Source organism: Entelurus aequoreus, linkage group LG21 (assembly GCF_033978785.1).
Source record: "Entelurus aequoreus isolate RoL-2023_Sb linkage group LG21, RoL_Eaeq_v1.1, whole genome shotgun sequence".
Classification (NCBI taxonomy): domain Eukaryota; kingdom Metazoa; phylum Chordata; class Actinopteri; order Syngnathiformes; family Syngnathidae; genus Entelurus; species Entelurus aequoreus.
In genome coordinates this window covers 8,129,857-8,150,913 of record NC_084751.1, presented here as the reverse complement: position 1 = coordinate 8,150,913, position 21,057 = coordinate 8,129,857, and the positions used below count along the sequence as shown (strand labels likewise).

At 32.0% G+C, this 21,057-nt stretch overlaps 1 protein-coding gene across 2 annotated transcripts; it reads left to right on the top strand.

The window, feature by feature from the left end:
* Window positions 1–96: 96 nt before the first annotated feature.
* LOC133638280 (nuclear distribution protein nudE-like 1-B) lies at window positions 97–20,803 on the top strand. 2 transcript variants are annotated; one of them, XM_062030730.1, is made up of 9 exons: window positions 100–7,882; window positions 8,514–8,610; window positions 8,790–8,943; window positions 12,294–12,442; window positions 12,510–12,646; window positions 13,194–13,337; window positions 16,387–16,481; window positions 16,560–16,690; window positions 20,366–20,803. In XM_062030730.1, exons 2-9 carry the CDS (start codon window positions 8,525–8,527, stop codon window positions 20,403–20,405), a joined length of 936 nt encoding a protein of 311 aa, XP_061886714.1. In that variant the 5' UTR covers window positions 100–7,882; window positions 8,514–8,524; the 3' UTR covers window positions 20,406–20,803. The 2 variants fall into 2 exon arrangements, with proteins under 2 accessions (XP_061886713.1, XP_061886714.1); XM_062030729.1 differs by having other exon boundaries at window positions 97–7,882; window positions 16,387–16,690.
* Window positions 20,804–21,057: the final 254 nt, after the last annotated feature.

Below are 21,057 nucleotides of genomic sequence, written 5' to 3'. Positions count from 1 at the left end.
TTTTTAATGGCAGAAAAACAACATTTGCAAAAAAAATCAGGGTCAGGTTTTTTATTTTAACACTTAAGCTTCTCCTAGAGCAGGGGTCGGCAACCCGCGGCTCTTTAGCGCCGCCCTAGTGGCTCCCTGGAGCTTTTTTTAAAATGTATGAAAAATGGAAAAAGATGAGGAAAAAATTTTTATTTTTTATTTTTAATATGGTTTCCGTAGGAGGACAAACATGACGCAAACCTCCCTAATTGTTATAAAGCACACTATTTGTATTAAACATGCTTCACTGATTTGAGTATTTGGCGAGCGCCGTTTTGTCCTACTAATTTTGGCGGTCCTTGAACTCACCGTAGTTTGTTTACAAATATAACGTTCTCCGACTTTCTAGGACGTGTTTTATGCCACTTCTTTTTCTGTCTCATTTTGTCCACCAAACTTTTAACGTTGTGCGTGAGTGCACAAAGGTGAGTTTTGTTGATGTTATTGACTTGTGTGGAGTGCTAATCAGACATATTTGGTCACTGCATGACTGCAAGCTAATCGATGCTAACATGCTATTTAGGCTAGCTATATGTACATATTGCAGCATTATGCCTCATTTGTAGCTATATTTGAGCTCATTTAGTTTCCTTTAAGTCATCTTAATTCAATTCATAACTCATGACACAATATGGCTTTTAATTTTTTGCGGCTCCAGACAGATTTGTTTTTGTATTTTTGGTCCAATATGGCTCTTTCAACATTTTGGGTTGCCGACCCCTGTCCTAGATCAACTTCAGATCAATTTGTCGATAATTTAAAAAAAATAATTGTTATTTTTTGGCCGTTTTGTCATAAAACAAATGTTTTTATGCAAAATGCAGAACATATTTTCTTTGTATGGAAAACACACCAAATATTTCCCTCACAATAATTTCAAAGTGTAATATTTGATGTGAAGTAATTGAAGCCTTCAATATGTCAATAATTCATAATATTGATTTTTAATTCATTATTAGTTTTGAGCAATGACAGTTTAAAAAAAAAAATCCCATTAAAACTCTTGGGGATCCAAAAGTGTCCCACTCATAAAAGTGTTAAAAATTAAGGTATTTTTTTAAACGGTCAACACTTATATCTAGAGATGTCCGATAATATCGGCCGGCCGATATATGCGTTAAAATGTAATATCGGAAATTATCGGTATCGGTTGTTTTTTTTATCGGTATCGTTTTTTTGTTTTTGTTTGTTTTTTTAATTAAATCAACATAAAAAACACAAGATACACTTACAATTAGTGCACCAACCCAAAAAACCTCCCTCCCCCATTTACACTCATTCACACAAAAGGGTTGTTTCTTTCTGTTATTAATGTTCTGCTTCCTACATTATATATCAATATATATCAATACAGTCTGCAAGGGATACAGTCCGTAAGCACACATGATTGTGCGTGCTGCTGCTCCACTAATAGTACTAACCTTTAACAGTTAATTTTACTCATTTTCATTCATTACTAGTTTCTATGTAACTGTTTTTATATTGTTGTACTTTCTTTTTTGTTCAAGAAAATGTTTTTAATTTATTTATCTTATTTTACTAATTTTTTAAAAAAGTACCTTATCTTCACCATACCTGGTTGTCCAAATTAGGCATAATAATGTGTTAATTCCACGACTGCATATATCGGTTGATATCGGTATCGGTAATTAAAGAGTTGGACAATATCGGAATATCGGATATCGGCAAAAAGCCATTATCGGACATCCCTACGTGACATCTGTAGATGGACTTCAGAAGTATCCGTCAATTATACTTTTTTTTGTTTTTTTTCCGTGTTTTTTTTTTGTTTCTTTTATGCCCTTTTAGTCATTTAAATGGCAAACGCAAAGAAAAAAAAATGCAATATTTTTCCCAAAAAACATTTCAAAGTGTAATATTTGATGTGAAGTAATTGGAGCCTTAAATATGTCAATACTTCATAACAGTGATTTTAATTCAGTATTATTTTTGGAGCAATGACAGTTTTGGATCAAAATAACATGTCAGATTTGTGTTATTAGAGTCAACTTTTTCTTGTTGCATTTCACCTGTTTGCTTCTTTTATTCCACTTTTTCATCTTGTTTTTAGTAGTATTTTTAGAATGTGCCACAAATGGCCCCCTGGCCACACTTTGGACACCCCTGCTTTAGTGCGTCTTATTAATGTCTTTAATGTATTTGCATTCCAATCAAAGATCAGAACATGTTTTTTTATCAAACACTCCAAATAGGAACAAACAACCGGCTAGAAAATGTCAAAGTTGTGCGTGTTGACGACCTGACGACACAGCTGCAGGCTGCTGTGCACCAACACCCCCTCAATAGGTCAAAGGTTAAACAAAGATGGCCACAAACGCTTACCCCTGGTAGGTGGTGGTCAGTTCCAACCTGCTCACTACTGTCAGGAAGTCTTGTTGGAGCTTCGTTTGTGTCTTCATTACAATAGCTCTTTTATATTGGATTTTAGTGTAAAAAAATGAGTATATAAAAATTCAGTGTGTAAAAATTAAGTATTAAAATATCAGTGTATAAAAAAATCTGTTTAAAAAAATAAGTATATAATAATTCGGTGTGTAAAAATTCCCTTTGGAAATATCAGTGGGTTTTTTTAACATCAAATTACACTTACAATTTCTTGGAATACAAATTTGTGAGCAAAATCTTCGTTTAAAAATTCATTGTAAAAAAATTAGTATATAAAAATTCAGTATTAACATTCTGTATTAAAATATCTGTGCATAAAAATTCAGTGTAAAAAATCAATATATAAAAATTCAATGTGTAAAGATTGACTATGAAAATATCCGTGTAAAAACAAGTATCTCAAATTCAGTGTCTAAAAAAAATCAGTATATAAAAACTATGTGTAAAAATTCTGTATTAAAATATCTGTGTATAAAAATTCAGTGTAAAAAAAATCCATCCATTTTCTTCTGCTTGTCCCTTTTGGGGTCGCAGGGAATCGATATATAAAAATTCAGTGTGTAAAAATTCACTATGAAAATATCTGTGTATAAAAATTCAGTGTAAAAAATAAGCATATAAAATTCAGTGTGTAAAAATTCAATTTGGTCATATCAGTGTTTGAAATTTCAGTGTAAAAAAAAAAAAAGAAATCCAGTGTGTAAAAAATGTATAAAAATATCTGTTTAAAAAAATCAGTATAAAGAAATTTAGTATGAAAATATCTGTGTATAAAAATTCAGTGTAAAAAATAAGTATATAAAATTTAGTGTGTAAAAATTCACTTTGGAAATATCAGCGTTTAAAATTTCAGTGTAAAAAAAATCACAATATAGAAATCCAGTGTGTAAAAAATGTATAAAAATTCAGTATGAAAATATCCGTTTAAAAATTCAGTGTGAAAAAAATTAAATTTGTATACACATTTTTCCCCCCACATATTTACAAAATTCTACAAGGCTGTATTTTAACTACATTTTTAAACACGCATTTTGCTCACAAATGAAATTGTCAGCATAATTTGAGGTAAAATTCAAACGCAACAAAAATATGTTTCATAAATTCAGAATCAAAAAGAGCTTTCGTATTAAAGACTCAAATTAACCTCCATAGTTTGCAATTTATTGTTTTAATGACGTTAAATTTATTTTGCACTAATTTCTCATGATTTTTTTTATTTGATTTTTTGTACAAAACCTGAATTCAATTCAAGTTTGATTAGATAAGAAGTATAAAAATCGTTTTTCATAAAGGAAAAAGTGAAAACTATTGTAGTGGAGTTGAGAACTCCAAATAAAATTCTGCTTTCATTCTAATCGAGTCAGAAGGAAACGTTCACAAGTGTAGTGAGTTTACTGTGGCTCCCCCTGGTGGAGATGAGAGGAACTGTGTCACTAATGATGATGATGCGCATCAACCGACAGAAAGTCATCAGCCTCAAGTGTGTGTGTGTGTGTGTGTGAGTGTGTGTGTGTGTGTGTGTGTGTGTGCGAGGAAGGCCACGCTGCCTGCGGGCATGGAAACATGTTTTCATGGTCAAGAAGTGGCCTGGAAATGTTGCTATTTTTGTCCACACCGATGACGCCGTGCAAGCATACTGTTTATTTTGAGCAGAGTATTTATACGAGATATATTTCTGAAGGCTTTTTACTCGCAAGATTTCAGACGTGGGACCGGACTTTCCTTCCTTGTCACATGCAAACGACGTATAAATACGTAGTGTACATACAGGATATATAAATATATATATATATGTACATGTAGGTGTAGAGGAATACTAGCTGACTAAACACATGACAACTTTTATTTTGACACATTTAGCCTCCCATTCTAATCTTGTAATTTATTTTGAAAAAAAGACATAATGTTCATAATGAATACATCATTATGAACAGAAGCTGCATCCTGGACAATACAACTTAGCAATTATTCTTCAAAGAGTCGCACTTGTCTTCTTTTTCTCAGAAATAATAGTCACCAACTTTCCTGGGTTTGATCAGACAAAACTGCAGAACCCGGCGGGCACGAAACAACGTCCACAACTTGTTGAATGAGGTCCTAATGTTTTACAACGTTGAAACAACATGCTTTTTGACGACGTTTAATCAATTTTGGGTTTTGATGTTGATTTGACCTTTAGAAATTTGGTCATTTTACAACCAATATTCAACACAAATACAACGTTGAAACAACATGCTTTTTGGCAACGGTTAATCAATGTTGGGTTCTGACGTTGATTTGACTATTGAAGTTTCGTAATTTTACAACTCAAATACCGTGTTGAAACAACATGCTTTTTGACAACGTTTAATCAATGTTGGGTTCTGATGTTGATTTGACTATTGAAGTTTGGTCATTTTACAACTCAAATACAACGTTGAAACAACATGCTTTTTGACTACGTTTAATCAATGTTGGGTTCTGATGTTGATTTGACCATTGAAATGTGGTCATTTTCCAACCAATATTCTACAACACAAATACAACATTGAAACAACATGCTTTTTGACAATGTTTAATCAATGTTGGGTTCTGACGTTGATTCGACTATTGAAGTTTCGTCATTCTACAACTCAAATACCGTGTTTAAGCAACATGCTTTTTGACGACGTTTAATCAACGTTGGGTTCTGATGTTGATTTGACCATTTAAATTTGGTCATTTTACAACTCAAATACAACGTTGAAACAACATGCTTTTTGATGACGTTTATTCAATGTTGGGTTCTGACGTTGATTTGACCATTTAAATTCGGTCATTTTACAACCAATATTCTACAACTCAAATACAACGTTGACACAACATGCTTTTTGACAACGTTCAATCAATGTTGGGTTCTGACGTTGATTTGACTATTGAAGTTTGGTCATTTTACAACTCAAATACAACGTTGAAACAACATGCTTTTTGACTACGTTTATTCAATGTTGGGTTCTGATGTTGATTTGACTATTGAAATTTGGTCATTTCCCAACCAATATTCTACAACACAAATACAACGTTGAAACAACATGCTTTTTGACAACGTTCAATCAATGTTGGGTTCTGACGTTGATTTGACTATTGAAGTTTGGTCATTTTACAACTCAAATACAACGTTGAAACAACATGCTTTTTGACAACGTTGAATCAATGTTGGGTTCTGATGTTGATTTGACCATTGAAATTTGGTCATTTTCCAACCAATATTCTACAACACAAATACAACATTGAAACAACATGCTTTTTGACAACGTTTAATCAATGTTGGGTTCTGACGTTCATTTGACCGTTGTTGATTTGACCATTGAAATGTGGTCATTTTCCAACCAATATTCTACAACACAAATACAACGTTGAAACAACATGCTTTTTGGCTACGGTTAATCAATGTTGGGTTCTGACGTTGATTTGACCATTAGAAATTTGGTTATTTAACAACTCAAATACCGTGTTGAAACAACATGCTTTTTGACGATGTTTAATCAATGTTGAGTTCTGATGTTGATTTGACCATTGAAATGTGGTCATTTTACAACCAATATTCTACAACACAAATACAACGTTGAAACAACATGCTTTTTGACAACGTTTAATCAATGTTGGGTTCTGACGTTGATTTGACCATTGAAATTTGGTCATTTTACAACCAATATTCAACACAAATACAACGTTGAAACAACATGCTTTTTGACAACATTTAATCAATGTTGGGTTCTGACGTTGATTTGACCATTGAAATTTGGTAATTTTACAACCAATATTCTACAACACAAATACAACGTTGAAACAACATGCTTTTTGGCGACGGTTAATCAATGTTGGGTTCTGACGTTCATTTGACCATTGTTGATTTGACCGTTTAATTTTGGTAATTTCCCAGCCAATATTCTACAACACAAATACAACGTTGAAACAACATGCTTTTTGGCTACGGTTAATCAATGTTGGGTTCTGATGTTGATTTGACCATTGAAATTTGGTCATTTCCCAACAATATTCTACAACACAAATACAACGTTGAAACAACATGCTTTTTGACGACGTTTATTCAATGTTGGGTTCTGATGTTGATTTGACCGTTGAAATTTGGTCATTTTAGAACTAATATTTTACAACACAAATACAACGTTGAAACAACATGCTTTTTGACGACGTTTAATCAATGTCGGTTTCTGACGTTGATTTTGACATTGAAATGTGGTCATTTCCCAACAACGTGGATCCAAACGTTGGACATCAACGTCTGAATTGACAAATACAACTATTTTGCTAAGTTGCTTCAAAGTCCTATTTAAAGGACAAGTACGTGTAATCAACGTTGTGTCAATGTCTCGTGCCTGCTGGGAAAGTCTGATGATCAAAAATCAATCATGTTGTGTTGCTGTGAGAAAGTCAAACAATGACATTAAAAAAGCTCATTGCAGTTTTTCTACCTGATTAGGAATGTAAAATGCAGGTGTGTGTGTGTGTGTGTGTGTGTGTGTGTGCATGTGTGTTGTTGCGTAAAAGAGAGTGTTGGTACAAGTGTGTGTGGAAGTGTGCAGCATGCTTTTCAATGTCGCAACTTTGCTGCGTAACAAAATCAATTATTTTGCGCACAAAGTGTCTTTAATGTGCTGCCGGATGTTAAAAAGTCTGACGAGGCCCTAAAATGTTTGTGACAAACTGTGTTGATGCTGTTCAAAGTTTGGACTTTTAAAAAAAAAAAAAAAGAACGTGATCATCTTGTCCCGAAAATGTGTGAGGAAAAAAAAGTCATCAGAATGTTGCAAAAACTATTAAAAATGTTTTGTTTTTTATAGGACTTTCATTCTGGTGTTTTTTTGTTGTTGCTTAAAGTTGAGTAAACAGCAAGAAGAATGTCAAATGTGCCATTTCTCTCAACTACTATTCATTCATGCTCAGAAGTGGTTGCCATGGGAACGGATAAGCAACCTTGAAGGACCAGGATTCAGAGCAGGAAGTAGAAAGTCAACAATAAAAACAACAAATATATCCACTTCCGTCCAGCGTCATCATTTCCTCTTTCGCTCCTGAATGAGCGACGTTGGCAGTTTCACTTGCTTGAGCGACCTTTTGCCTGGCAACACGTGACGTCACGAGGTACGTTATATTAAAAATACGTTCCGTACGTCGTGTAACCTCAACGGAAATTGATGCTAAATACTTTGCTAAATATTTTATAATTACACGTGAGTGTCTCAGGTGCGTTGAAATGTCACGTCGACATGTTTTATCCAAGCAAAAACAACACGGAGTTGACTATTTCCTGCATGTTACAGGCGACGACCAGCAGGGGGCGCCGGTGCGCTGAGCTCTGAGCAGCGTCGCGTCACGTCAGGGCGGCGAGGAAGAAGAAGCTTCTCCACAGGGATCTCGGCGATAATAAAAGGTGTCATCTATCTTCACCAGGGATGTCCGGCAGGTAATGTTTTAACCTTCTTTTTTCTCTCTCTCTGCTTTTGTTTCATATTCAAAGCAGCGAACAATTAATTGTGAAGCGATTCGTCGTTGACTCGTTGAGTTTATTCTCGCGATGTTTGACAGAGCGTGGCTAATCCCGCTGCTCCATATTTATTAATACTGTACAATAATGTAATAATCCTGCTGTGGTTTCACTATTTGACTTACATTTGTAATAACCAAATAGTAACAGCACAATAGCCGTGAACGTGTAATATTCCGTGGTATTACGATCTCCGAGCGGTCCCTGAAGTATACACGGGTATGATTGGCCCAAAGGACGAGGGATTTCCTGTTTGTGTATACTTCAGGGACCGCTCGGAGATCGTATGACCTAATAATATTACACATTCACGGCTATTATGCTGTTACTATTTGGTTAGTTAATGTTGTTTATGATCATTTTCCATTTGGATCGATACCACGAACATGGCAGTGATATTATAATAATAACAATAATATAATTACATGTATAAGTATAAATGTGATGCTGATTGATGTGAATTCTGCAAAAAGTCATCTGTGATCTCATCATAACAGCCTCATCATATTCTGGCATTGTAAATAAATCATAATCACTTCCTTCCTGGTAGATGCGGTTGCCATGGAAACAGATAAGATACCTAAGTTCTCCTCCAAGGACGAGGAAATCCACTTCTGGAAAGCTCTGTACCTGAAGTACAAGACAAGGTGCGTGACTGTTGTCCTCCTTTTATTTCCGTGTTTATTTCCCCATCCCAGAAGGAAAGAGACTTTCTTTGGGTTTCTGGCAAGAAAGAAAGAAAGAAAGAGGCTTACGGCGAGTCTCCGTTTTTAGAGCTTCTTACGTAACTAACGCCTCGTATCTCTCCTTGTTGCCCCGCCCGCAGCTGCCAGGAGGCTCGCGAGGAGCTGCTGGAGTTCCAGGAGGGCAGCCGGGAGCTGGAGGCCGAGCTGGAAGCTCAGCTGGGGCAGGCCGAGCGCCGCCTGAAGGACCTCATCTCAGACAACCAGCGGCTGAGGAGCGAGGTGGACTCACTCAAGGTGAGCGCTTACTTTGAGTCATACGCTCGTCACTAACATGTATTTTAGTCATGTCTGACTCGTCTGAATCGGTTTAATTTTAGTCATATTTATTTTGTGTTAAAAATAAGTCATACCTTTTTTTGTACTTTCAACACTTTATTCTACTAGATCAACTTTAGATTAATTCGTTGATTATAAGGTTTCTTTATTCTTTTTTTTTGTGCCCTTTTTGTCATAAAACTAACGTTTTTATGGAAAACACACAAAATATTTCTCAGAAAAAATATTTCAAATTGTAATATTTGATGTGAAGTAATTGGAGTCTTAAATATGTCAATAATTTATAACATTGTTGAGTCATTATTATTATTATTATTTTATTTTTTTTATCCCGCTAAAATTCTTACGGATCCAATAGTCCCACTCTTAAATGTGTTAAAAATACATTTCTTTGAAATGACTTTTTACACTTAACTCTCTACTAGAACAACTTCAGATATATTCATCGATTATGCGGTTTTTTTCCGGCTGTTTTGTCATAAAACAAATTATTTTATGTTAAACACACAACATATTTTCTTTTAATGGAAAACACACAAAATATTTTCCCAACAATAATTTCAAAGTGTAATATTTGATGTGAAGTCATTGGAGTCTTAATTAGGTCAATAATTCAGAACATTGATTTTGATTAGGGATGTCCGATAATGGCTTTTTGCCGATATCCGATATTCCGATATTGTCCAACTCTTTAATTACTGATACCGATATCAACCGATATATGCAGTCGTGGAATTAACACATTATTATGCCTAATTTGGACAACCATGTATGGTGAAGATAAGGTACTTTTTAAAAAAATTTATCAAATAAAATAAGATAAATAAATTAAAAACATTTTCTTGAATAAAAAAGAAAGTACAACAATATAAAAACGGTTACATAGAAACTAGTAATGAATGAAAATTAATAAAATGAAGTGTTAAAGGTTAGTACTATTAGTGGAGCAGCAGCACGCACAATCATGTGTGCTTACGGACTGTATCCCTTGCAGACTGTATTGATATATATTGATATATAATGTAGGAAGCAGAATATTAATAACAGAAAGAAACAACCCTTTTGTGTGAATGAGTGTAAATGGGGGAGGGAGGTTTTTTGGGTTGGTGCACCAATTGTAAGTGTATCTTGTGTTTTTTATGTTGATTTAATTAAAAAAACAAAAACAAACAAAAAAAAAAAAACGATACCGATAATAAAAAAAACGATACCGATAATTTTCGATATTACATTTTAACGCATACATCGGCCGATAATATCGGCAGGCCGATATTATCGGACATCTCTAATTTTGATTCATTATTATTATTTGACTCTTTTTTTCTAATCCCGCTAAAATTCTTACGAATCCAATAGAGTGCCTCTCATAAACGTTTTAAAAGATAAGTTTTTTTTTTTTTTTTAATTTAGACACTTAAATTTCTCCAAGATCAAGTTCAGGTCAATTTGTCGATTATCTTTTTTTTTTAATGTATTTTTTTGGCCGTCAATAATTCATAACATTGATTTTGATTCATTATTATTTTTTGACTCTTTTTTTTTTTTTAATCCCGCTAAAATTCTTACGAATCCAATAGAGTCCCACTCATAGAAGTTGTAAAAAATAAGTTTTTAATTCTTTTATTTTAACACTTAAATTTCTCCTGGATCAACTTTAGATCAATTTGTCGATTATCTTTTTTAATTTTTTTTGGCTGTTTTGTCATAAAACAAATGTTTTTATGCAAAACGCCGAACATATTTTCTTTTAATGAAAAACACACAAAATATTTTCCCCACAATAATTTCAAAGTGTAATATTTGATGTGAAGTCATTAGAGTCTTAATTAGGTCAATAATTCATAACATTGATTTTGATTCATTATTATTTTTTGACTCTTTTTTTTTTAATCCCGCTAAAATTCTTACGAATAGAAGTTGTAAAAAATAAGTTTTTTATTCTTTTATTTTAACACTTACATTTCTCCAAGATCAACTTTAGATCAATTTGTCGATTATCTTTTTTTTTTTTTTTGGCTGTTTTGTCATAAAACAAATGTTTTTATGCAAAATGCAGAACATATTTTCTTTTTATGGAAAACACACAAAATATTTTCCCCAAAATAATTTCAAAGTATAATATTTGATGTGAAGTCATTAGAGTCTTAATTAGGTCAATAATTCATTGGTTTTGATTCATTATTATTTTTTGACTCGTTTTTTTTTTAATCCCGCTAAAATTCTTACGAATCCAATAGAGTCCCACTCATAGAAGTTCTAAAAAATAAGTTTTTTATTTTTTTTATTTTGACACTTAAATCTCTCCAAGATCAACTTCAGGTCAATTTGTCGATTATCTTTTTTTTTTTAATGTATTTTTTTGGCCGTTTTGTCATAAAACAAATGATTTTATGCAAAATGCAGAACATATTTTCTTTTAATGGAAAACACACAAAATATTTTCCCCACAATAATTTCAAAGTGTAATATTTGATGTGAAGTCATTGGAGTCTTAATTAGGTCAATAATTCATAACATTGATTTTGATCCATTATTATTTTTTGACTCTTTTTTTTTAATCCCGCTAAAATTCTTACGAATAGAAGTTCTAAAAAATACGTTTTTTATTCTTTTATTTTAACACTTAAATTTCTCCTGGATCAACTTTAGATCAATTTGTCGATTATCTTTTTTTCTTTCTTTTTGGCTGTTTTGTCATTAAACAAATGTTTTTATGCAAAACGCTGAAGATATTTTCTTTTAATGAAAAACACACAAAACATTTTCCCCAAAATAATTTCAAAGTGTAATATTTGATGTGAAGTAATTGGAGTCTTAATTAGGTCAATAATTCATAACATTGATTTTGATTCATTATTATTTTTTGACTCTTTTTTTTTTTTAATCCCGCTAATATTCTTACGAATCAAATAGAGTCCCACTCATAAAAGTTCTAAAAAATAAGTTTTTTTATTTTTTTTATTTTGACACTTATCAATTTGTCGATTTTTATTTTTTATATATATTTTTTGGGCTGTTTTGTCATCAAACAAACGTTTTTATGCAAAACGCAGAACATATTTTCCCCACAATATATTTCTTAGTGTAATATTTGATGTGACGTCCTTGGAGTCTTGAATATGTCAATAAATCATAACATTGATTTTGATTCATTATTATACAGCCTGCATTGCAGTTGATTGGGTCAATGTTTTAGTCATTGTTTTGATTAGTTGAGTCAGGTGGTTTGTCGGCGCTGATGCAGCCTGGGAGACTTGAAGAAGGGCAAAGGGGGTTGTGATGGTCCAAAGTCTTGTTGTCCCTCCCAGGAGAGGCTGCAGCATCAGAAGTGTCAGAGCCACCAGCAGATCTCCCTGCTGGAGGACGACGTGCTGCAGACACGCAGCATCAAGGAGCAGCTCCACAAGTACGTGCGAGAACTGGAGCAGTCCAACGACGACCTGGAGCGCGCCAAGAGGTGGGTGGTGGCCCACGGAACCTTCTCCTCCTTCTCTTCTAAACCTGCTGTGTTCCGGAACCCTCAGAGCCACCATCGTGTCCCTGGACAACTTCGAGCAGAGGCTCAACCAGGCCATCGAGAGGAACGCCTTCCTGGAGGGCGAGCTGGACGAGAAGGACTCGCTGCTGGAGTCCGTGCAGCGACTCAAAGACGAAGCCAGAGGTGACGCCTGACAGGAAGTCAATAATAAACCCTGACAGGAAGTCAATAATAAACCCTGAGAGGAAGTCAATAATAAACCCTGACAGGAAGTCAATAATAAACCCTGACAGGAAGTCAATAATAAACCCTGACAGGAAGTCAATAATAAACCCTGAGAGGAAGTCAATAATAAACCCTGACAGGAAGTCAATAATAAACCCTGACAGGAAGTCAATAATAAACCCTGACAGGAAGTCAATAATAAACCCTGACAGGAAGTCAATAATAAACCCTGACAGGAAGTCAATAATAAACCCTGACAGGAAGTCAATAATAAACCCTGACAGGAAGTCAATAATAAACCCTGAGAGGAAGTCAATAATAAACCCTGACAGGAAGTCAATAATAAACCCTGACAGGAAGTCAATAATAAACCCTGACAGGAAGTCAATAATAAACCCTGACAGGAAGTCAATAATAAACCCTGACAGGAAGTCAATAATAAACCCTGACAGGAAGTCAATAATAAACCCTGACAGGAAATAAACGTCTTTGGTTTTTTTCTTAGATCTGCGTCAGGAGTTGTCGGTGCGTGAGAGGCAGACAGACGGCGGCAGGACGTCCTCCCCCAGCTCGCCCACGGGAGCCGACTCCACCCCGCAGGCGACGCTGACCACAGGTGTCCACCACGCCTTCCTCACCAACGCCACAGGTCAGTGACCCCTAACGTGTTGGCACACAGGTCAGTGACCACTAACGTGTTGGCACACAGGTCAGTGACCACTAACGTGTTGGCACACAGGTCAGTGACCACTAACGTGTTGGCACACAGCTCCTAACCAATCAGAGGAACCCTAGCAAGTACACATACGGTTTGTTTCAGGGCGATACAGCACCCATTATAAGTAGTCAGATATCAATATTCATTATTAGTAGTCAGACATCGATATTGATTATTAGTGGTCAGATATTGATTATTAGTAGTCAGATATCAATATTGATTATTAGTAGTCAGATATCAATATTCATTATTAGTAGTCAGATATCGATATTGATTATTAGTAGTCAGATATCAATATTCATTATTAGTAGTCAGACATCGATATTGATTATTAGTGGTCAGATATTGATTATTAGTAGTCAGATATCAATATTCATTATTAGTAGTCAGATATCGATATTGATTATTAGTAGTCAGATATCAATATTCATTATTAGTAGTCAGATATCGATATTGATTATTAGTAGTCAGATATCAATATTCATTATTAGTTGTCAGATATCGATATTGATTATTAGTAGTCAGATATCCATATTGATTATTAGTAGTCAGATATCGATAGTCATTATTAGTAGTCAGATATCGATATTCATTATTAGTAGTCAGATATCAATATTCATTATTAGTAGTCAGATATCAATAGTCATTATTAGTAGTCAGATATCGATATTGATTATTAGTAGTCAGATATCAATAGTCATTATTAGTAGTCAGATATCGATATTGATTATTAGTAGTCAGATATCAATATTCATTATTAGTAGTCAGATATCAATAGTCATTATTAGTAGTCAGATATCGATATTGATTATTAGTAGTCAGATATCAATATTCATTATTAGTAGTCAGATATCAATATTGATTATAAGTAGTCAGATATCGATATTTATTATTAGTGGTCAGATATCAATATTCATTATTAGTAGTCAGATGTCAATAGTCATTATTAGTAGTCAGATATCGATATTGATTATTAGTAGTCAGATATCAATATTCATTATTAGTAGTCAGATATCAATATTCATTATTAGTAGTCAGATATCGATATTTATTATTAGTGGTCAGATGACAATATTCATTATTAGTAGTCAGATATCAATAGTCATTATTAGTAGTCAGATATCGATATTCATTATTAGTAGTCAGATATCAATGTTGATTATTAGTTGTCAGATACCGATATTCATTATTAGTAGTCAGATATCGACATTGATTATTAGTAGTCAGATATCAATGTTGAATATTAGTAGTCAGATACCGATATTCATTATTAGTTGTCAGATATCAATATTCATTATTAGTAGTCAGATATCGATATTTATTATTAGTGGTCAGATATCAATATTCATTATTAGTAGTCAGATATCAATAGTCATTATTAGTAGTCAGATATCGATATTGATTATTAGTAGTCAGATATCAATATTGATTATTAGTAGTCAGATATCAATATTGATTATTAGTAGTCAGATATCGATATTTATTATTAGTGGTCGGATATCAATATTCATTATTAGTAGTCAGATATCAATAGTCATTATTAGTAGTCAGATATCGATATTGATTATTAGTAGTCAGATATCAATATTGATTATTAGTAGTCAGATATCAATATTGATTATTAGTAGTCAGATATCGATGTTGATTATTAGTAGTCAGACACCGATATTGATTATTAGTAGTCGAATACCAATATTCATTATTAGTAGTCAGATACCAAGGTTGATTATTAGTAGTCAGATACCGATATTCATTATTAGTAGTCAGATATCGACATTGATTATTAGTAGTCAGATATCAATATTCATTATTCGTAGTCAGATATCAATATTCATTATTCGTAGTCAGATATCAATATTCATTATTAGTAGTCAGATATCAATATTCATTAATAGTAGTCAGATATCGATATTTATTATTAGTGGTCAGATATCAATATTCATTATTAGTAGTCAGATATCAATAGTCATTATTAGTAGTTAGATATCAATAGTCATTATTAGTAGTCAGATATTGATATTGATTATTAGTAGTCATATATCAATGTTGATTATTAGTAGTCAGATACTAATATTCATTATTAGTAGTCAGATATCAATAGTCATTATTAGTAGTCAGATATCGATATTGATTATTAGTAGTCAGATATCGATATTCATTATTAGTAGTCAGATATCAATGTTGATTATTAGTAGTCAGGTACCGATATTCATTATTAGTAGTCAGATATCGACATTGATTATTAGTAGTCAGATATTGATATTGAATATTAGTAGTCAGATATCAATATTGATTATTAGTAGTCAGATATCGATGTTGATTATTAGTAGTCAGATACCGATATTGATTATTAATAGTCGGATACCAATATTCATTATTAATAGTCAGACATCAAAATTGATTATAGTAGTCGGATATCAATATTGATTATTAGTAGTCATATATTGATAGTGATTATTAGTAGTCAGTAATCAATATTCATTATTAGTAGTCAGATATTTATATATCTGTATATTATCCTGTTATAATATGTATATTTATATATCTGTATATTAAATATATATTATATTTAGTATAGTCACTTTTATTCCGTGTGTCTAAGAGGAACATCAACACTTTATTTGTAAACATCTCCTGGGAAAAAAGGTCAAAATATGACATTTGTGGACATCACAATAACTCATCTACTCCATTTTATACACTTTTATAACACTTGATGGATTTAATACTTTGTAAGGTTTATGAAATATTGTCAACATTTCAATGAAAACTATTTTTACATTTTTCAAGATGATTTCTTCCTGGATGTTACAGAAAGTATGAGAATGTGTGAGCTGCTGCCTCACCTTCGTTACTATCTCATATTTGTCAAGATATCTACACAAAGTTTGCATTTTTGTCAGAGATATCTTTTCTGTGGTCTTCATGCGTTATTTGATTGATCATGAAACTGGTGGCGCTCCTTCTCACACCTGCACAGGTGTGCCCTCGGTCTACGGCAGCAACTCTCCGCTGACTCCCTCCGCTCGAATGTCAGCGCTCAACATCGTCAGCGATCTGCTCAGGAAAGTCGGGGTGAGTTTCTTTGGACTCCTGATGACCTGCCCCGCCCTCATCGTGGTCCTCGTCCTGGTCCTGGTCCTCTCTCCGCAGGTCCTGGAGTCCAAGCTGGCGGCGTGCAGGACCCAGGCCAAGGAGCAGAAGACCAGGAAGACCTGCGCTCTGGACAACGACAACGTGCTCAACGCCAACACCGGCGCTCTCCACATCTACTTGGACAAGACGTGAGTCCTTTTTTCCCCCCTCAAATATGATGATGTCATGATGACGTCATGACGAGTCAGCAAGTCTTTTCCCAGCACGTCCATGAGAAAACATCACTCGTGTTCTCATGTCAACAACTCTGAATTAAAACTACAGCTAACAAACAAAAATGTCTTTGCAAAAAAGGGTTTTTGATTAAAAAATATATATATTTGCAAACAATAGTTTGGGTTAAATTACTTTCTTCAACTTTGTGGGCGTAGAGAGAGAGAGAGAGACACTTTTTTGTCTTTTTAGGAATAATCCCTTGGACACAGGAGAACTTTGAGGGCAAAAAGCAAAGGATTGAAAATATAGTAGTTTTTGTTTTGTAATTGAGTACTATTGACTTTGTTTTGATCAAACAATTGTATGTCATAAAAGAAAAAAGGAGCGAGTTGAATCATGTGTTGATGTTGTTACATTCAACAATTTGACAGTTAATACATGTGATCGGTATCTGTATCGGCCGATCTCACTCATGGACGGCTGATATCGGAATCGGCACTATAAAACTTTGATCGGAACATCCCTACTTTTTATGCAACCAAACAAAACATTAACTCGCGACAAAAGAAAAGATTTACAAATGAAAAAAAGATTTGCAAACAAACTTTTAATCTTAAAATTTTTTTAAAAATACAAATAAAAATGTACAAAAAAAAGTTTTAGTGACAAATTTATTTTCATCATGTTTTTTTTGGTTGGTTGATGATGACGCAACTTCAATCTTGTGGGCGTGTGGAGAGAAATGTCGCTTAATGCAACTGAACAAATAATGGCTTTGCAAGAAAAAATATGGATATGAAATAAATACCAAAAAATTTATTAAACAAAAACATTATTTTCAACAACAAAAAAAAAGGTTAAAAAAGATTTCAAGCAAAAGATTTTTTTTTTTTTTTTTTTTACAAAAAAGATTTTAAACAAAAGATTATGAACCAAAAAAGGTTTTAAATTAATGAATAAATAAATATCTAACAAAAAAAGATTTTAAACAAAAACATATTTTAAACAACAAAAAGGTTCAAAAAAGATTTTAAACAAAAACAAAAGATTTTGATTATTTAAAATCTTTTTTTGTTTAAGATCTTTTTTGTTAGTTATTTATTTATTCATTTATTTAAAACCTTTTTTGGCTCATTTTTTGTTAAAAAAAAAAAAAAAAAATTACAACAAAAAATATGGATATGAAATAAATACCAAAAAATTAATCCAAAAAAAAAAAAATGTTTTCAACCAAAAAATATTAAACAAAAAATATATTTTTTAAATTTTTTAACAAAAAAGATTTTAAACAAAAGATTATGAACCAAAAAAGGTTTTAAATAAATATCTAACAAAAAAGATCTTGAACAAAAAAAGGTTTTAAACAAAAACATATTTTAAACAACAAAAAGGTTAAAAAAAGATTTTAAACAAAAAAAAGATTTTCATTGTTTAAAATCTTTTTTTGTTTAAGATCTTTTTTGTTAGATATTTATTTATTCATTTATTTAAAACCTTTTTTGGCTCGTAATCTTTTGTTTAAAGTATTTTTTGTTTAAAAAAATTAATAAATTACAACAAAAAATATGGATATGAAATAAATACCAAAAAATTCATCAAAAAAAAAAAAAAATTTTCAACAAAAAAAAGGTTAAAAAAGATTTCAAACAAAAAATATTAAACAAAAAAATTTTTTATTTTATTTTTTAACAAAAAATATTTTAAACAAAAGATTATGAACCAAAAAAGGTTTTAAATAAATGAATAAATAAATATCTAACAAAAAAGATCTTGAACAAAAATGTTTTTTAAACAAAAACATAATTTAAACAACAAAAAGGTTCAAAAAAGATTTTAAACAAAAAAAAAGATTTTCATTATTTAAAATCTTTTTTTGTTTTAGATCTTTTTTGTTAGTTATTTATTTATTCATTTATTTAAAACCTTTTTTGGCTCATAATCTTTTGTTTAAAGTATTTTTTGTTAAAATAAATAAATAAATTACAACAAAAAATATGGATATGAAATAAATACCAAAAAATTAATCCAAAAAAAAATTTTTTTTTTCAACAAAAAAAAGGTTAAAAAATATTTCAAACAAAAAATATTAAACAAAATTTTTGTAATTTTTTTTTAACAAAAAATATTTTAAACAAAAGATTATGAACCAAAAAAGTTTTAAATAAATGAATAAATAAATATCTAACAAAAAAGATCTTCATCAAAAAAAGGTTTTAAACAAAAAAAGATTTTAAACAACAAAAAGGTTAAAAAAAAGATTTTAAACAAAAAAAAAGATTTTCATTGTTTAAAATCTTTTTTTGTTTAAGATCTTTTTTGTTAGATATTTATTTATTCATTTATTTAAAAACTTTTTTGGTTCATAATCTTTTGTTTAAAGTATTTTTTGTTAAAAAAAAAAAAAAATTGCAACAAAAAATATGAATATGAAATGAATACCAAAAAATTAATCAAAAAAATTTTTTTTTTCAACAAAAAAAAGGTTAAAAAAGATTTCCAACAAAAAATATTAAACAAAATCTTTTATTTTTTTATTTTTTAACAAAAAAGATTTTAAAAAAAAGATTATGAACCAAAAAAGTTTTAAATAAATATCTAACAAAAAAGATCTTAATCAAAAAAGGTTTTAAACAAAAACATATTTTAAACAACAAAAAGGTTCAAAAAAGATTTTAAACAAAAAAAAAGATTTTCATTATTTAAAATATTTTTTTGTTTAAGATCTTTTTTGTTAGATATTTATTTATTCATTTATTTAAAACCTTTTTTGGTTCATAATCTTTTGTTTAAAGTATTTTTTGTTTAAAAAAATAAATAAATTACAACAAAAAATATGGATATGAAATAAATACCAAAAAATTTATCAAACAAAAAAATTATTTTCAACAACAAAAAAAAGGTTAAAAAAAAGATTTCAAACAAAAAATATTAAACAAATTTTTTTTTTTTTTTTTTTTTTAACAAAAAATATTTTAAACAAAAGATTATGAACCAAAAAAGGTTTGAAATAAATAAATATCTAACAAAAAAGATCTTAATCAAAAAAATGTTAAACAACAAAAAGGTTCAAAAAAGATTTTAAACAAAACTTTTTTCAGTTGGGACTCAACTTAGTTACTTAGTTAGTTACTTAAAGTGCTTAAAGTCTTTTTATGCTACAAAATGTCTCGGGGCGGTATAGCTCGGTTGGTAGAGCGGCCGTGCCAGCAACTTGAGGATCCAGGTTCGATCCCCGCTTCTGCCATCCTAGTCTCTGCCGTTGTGTCCTTGGGCAAGACACTAAACTAGTGCCACCCACACTGCTTTCAATGCAACTTAGATATTGCCTTTCACTATGGAAAAGTGCTTTGAGTCACTAGAGAAAAGCGCTATATAAATATAATTCCCTTCACTTCCATCTTTCCAAGACTTTTCATATTTGCATGTGAGTGTGTCTACTTCCTGGTTAGATAAAGGCCAAAAACTCACAACGAAAAGTTTTGCAGACAAAAAAAAATAGATTTGAAGTTTCCAAAAATGATTATTTTTTGTTTGCAAATCTTTTTTTTTGTTCCTAATCCATTTTTTGTTGTGCGGCTTGAGAAGACAACGTTTGTGTCTCTTTGACTGGGACGGACACAAGTCGTCACCTCCTTTTCTGTTTGCAGCCAGGAAGCAGCGACCCTCACGGCCCCCCTCGCCGTTTGACTCTCTGACCACGCCCCCAGCCGCTCTGGCCCCGCCCCTCCTGCCACGGCAACACTGGAGTAATATGCAAGGCAACTGTCCACTCAGCAATAAGTTGGAATAATTGTGTCCTGGTTATTTATTATTTATTCATGTTTGTCAACGTGCTGAAGGAGCCTTGTCATCAATATTGATCTGCTTTTTGACAAAAGGCGTCAAGTTTGGCTGCCACGGAACTGAGTCACATGACATGAGTCACTATAATGGTCATATTGATCCTTAGCATTCCAAATCACCACATTTGACATCTTTTACCTGCACTTTGGTTTCATTTTTTCACGTGCAATATCACTTGTTTGTATATTTATTCAGGAGTAATATTGAAAGAAATGTGTCAATTAAAAAAAAGTCTCACTCAAGACTTTTGGTCGCCGTTATTGAAACTTTAGGAAAATTGCTGGGGGTGTGATTGGCAGGAAGAGGCTCCGCCCACCTGTACAGTCATCCATCACCACATCGCTCTTCAAAAGACAGCAACTCACTACTTTGTGTTTTTTTTTTAGCATTTCTAAAAAATTCAACGTTTTTGAGCATAAAAGTGTGAAAATAAAGTACAAATATCAGTACCGCAGCAGTATCGGCCCCGAAAGGAGAGCAGACCAATCAGTATCGC

What these genes read in the sequence shown, in the direction of transcription:
- LOC133638280 (XM_062030729.1), top strand. Translation starts at nt 8,525, where the DNA reads ATGGAAACAGATAAGATACCTAAGTTCTCCTCCAAGGACGAGGAAATC. An exon ending in GCGAGGTGGACTCACTCAAG is followed by an intron (nt 8,944 to 12,293) that starts GTGAGCGCTTAC and finishes TGTCCCTCCCAG; the next exon opens with GAGAGGCTGCAGCATCAGAA. An exon ending in CTTCCTCACCAACGCCACAG is followed by an intron (nt 13,338 to 16,386) that starts GTCAGTGACCCC and finishes ACACCTGCACAG; the next exon opens with GTGTGCCCTCGGTCTACGGC.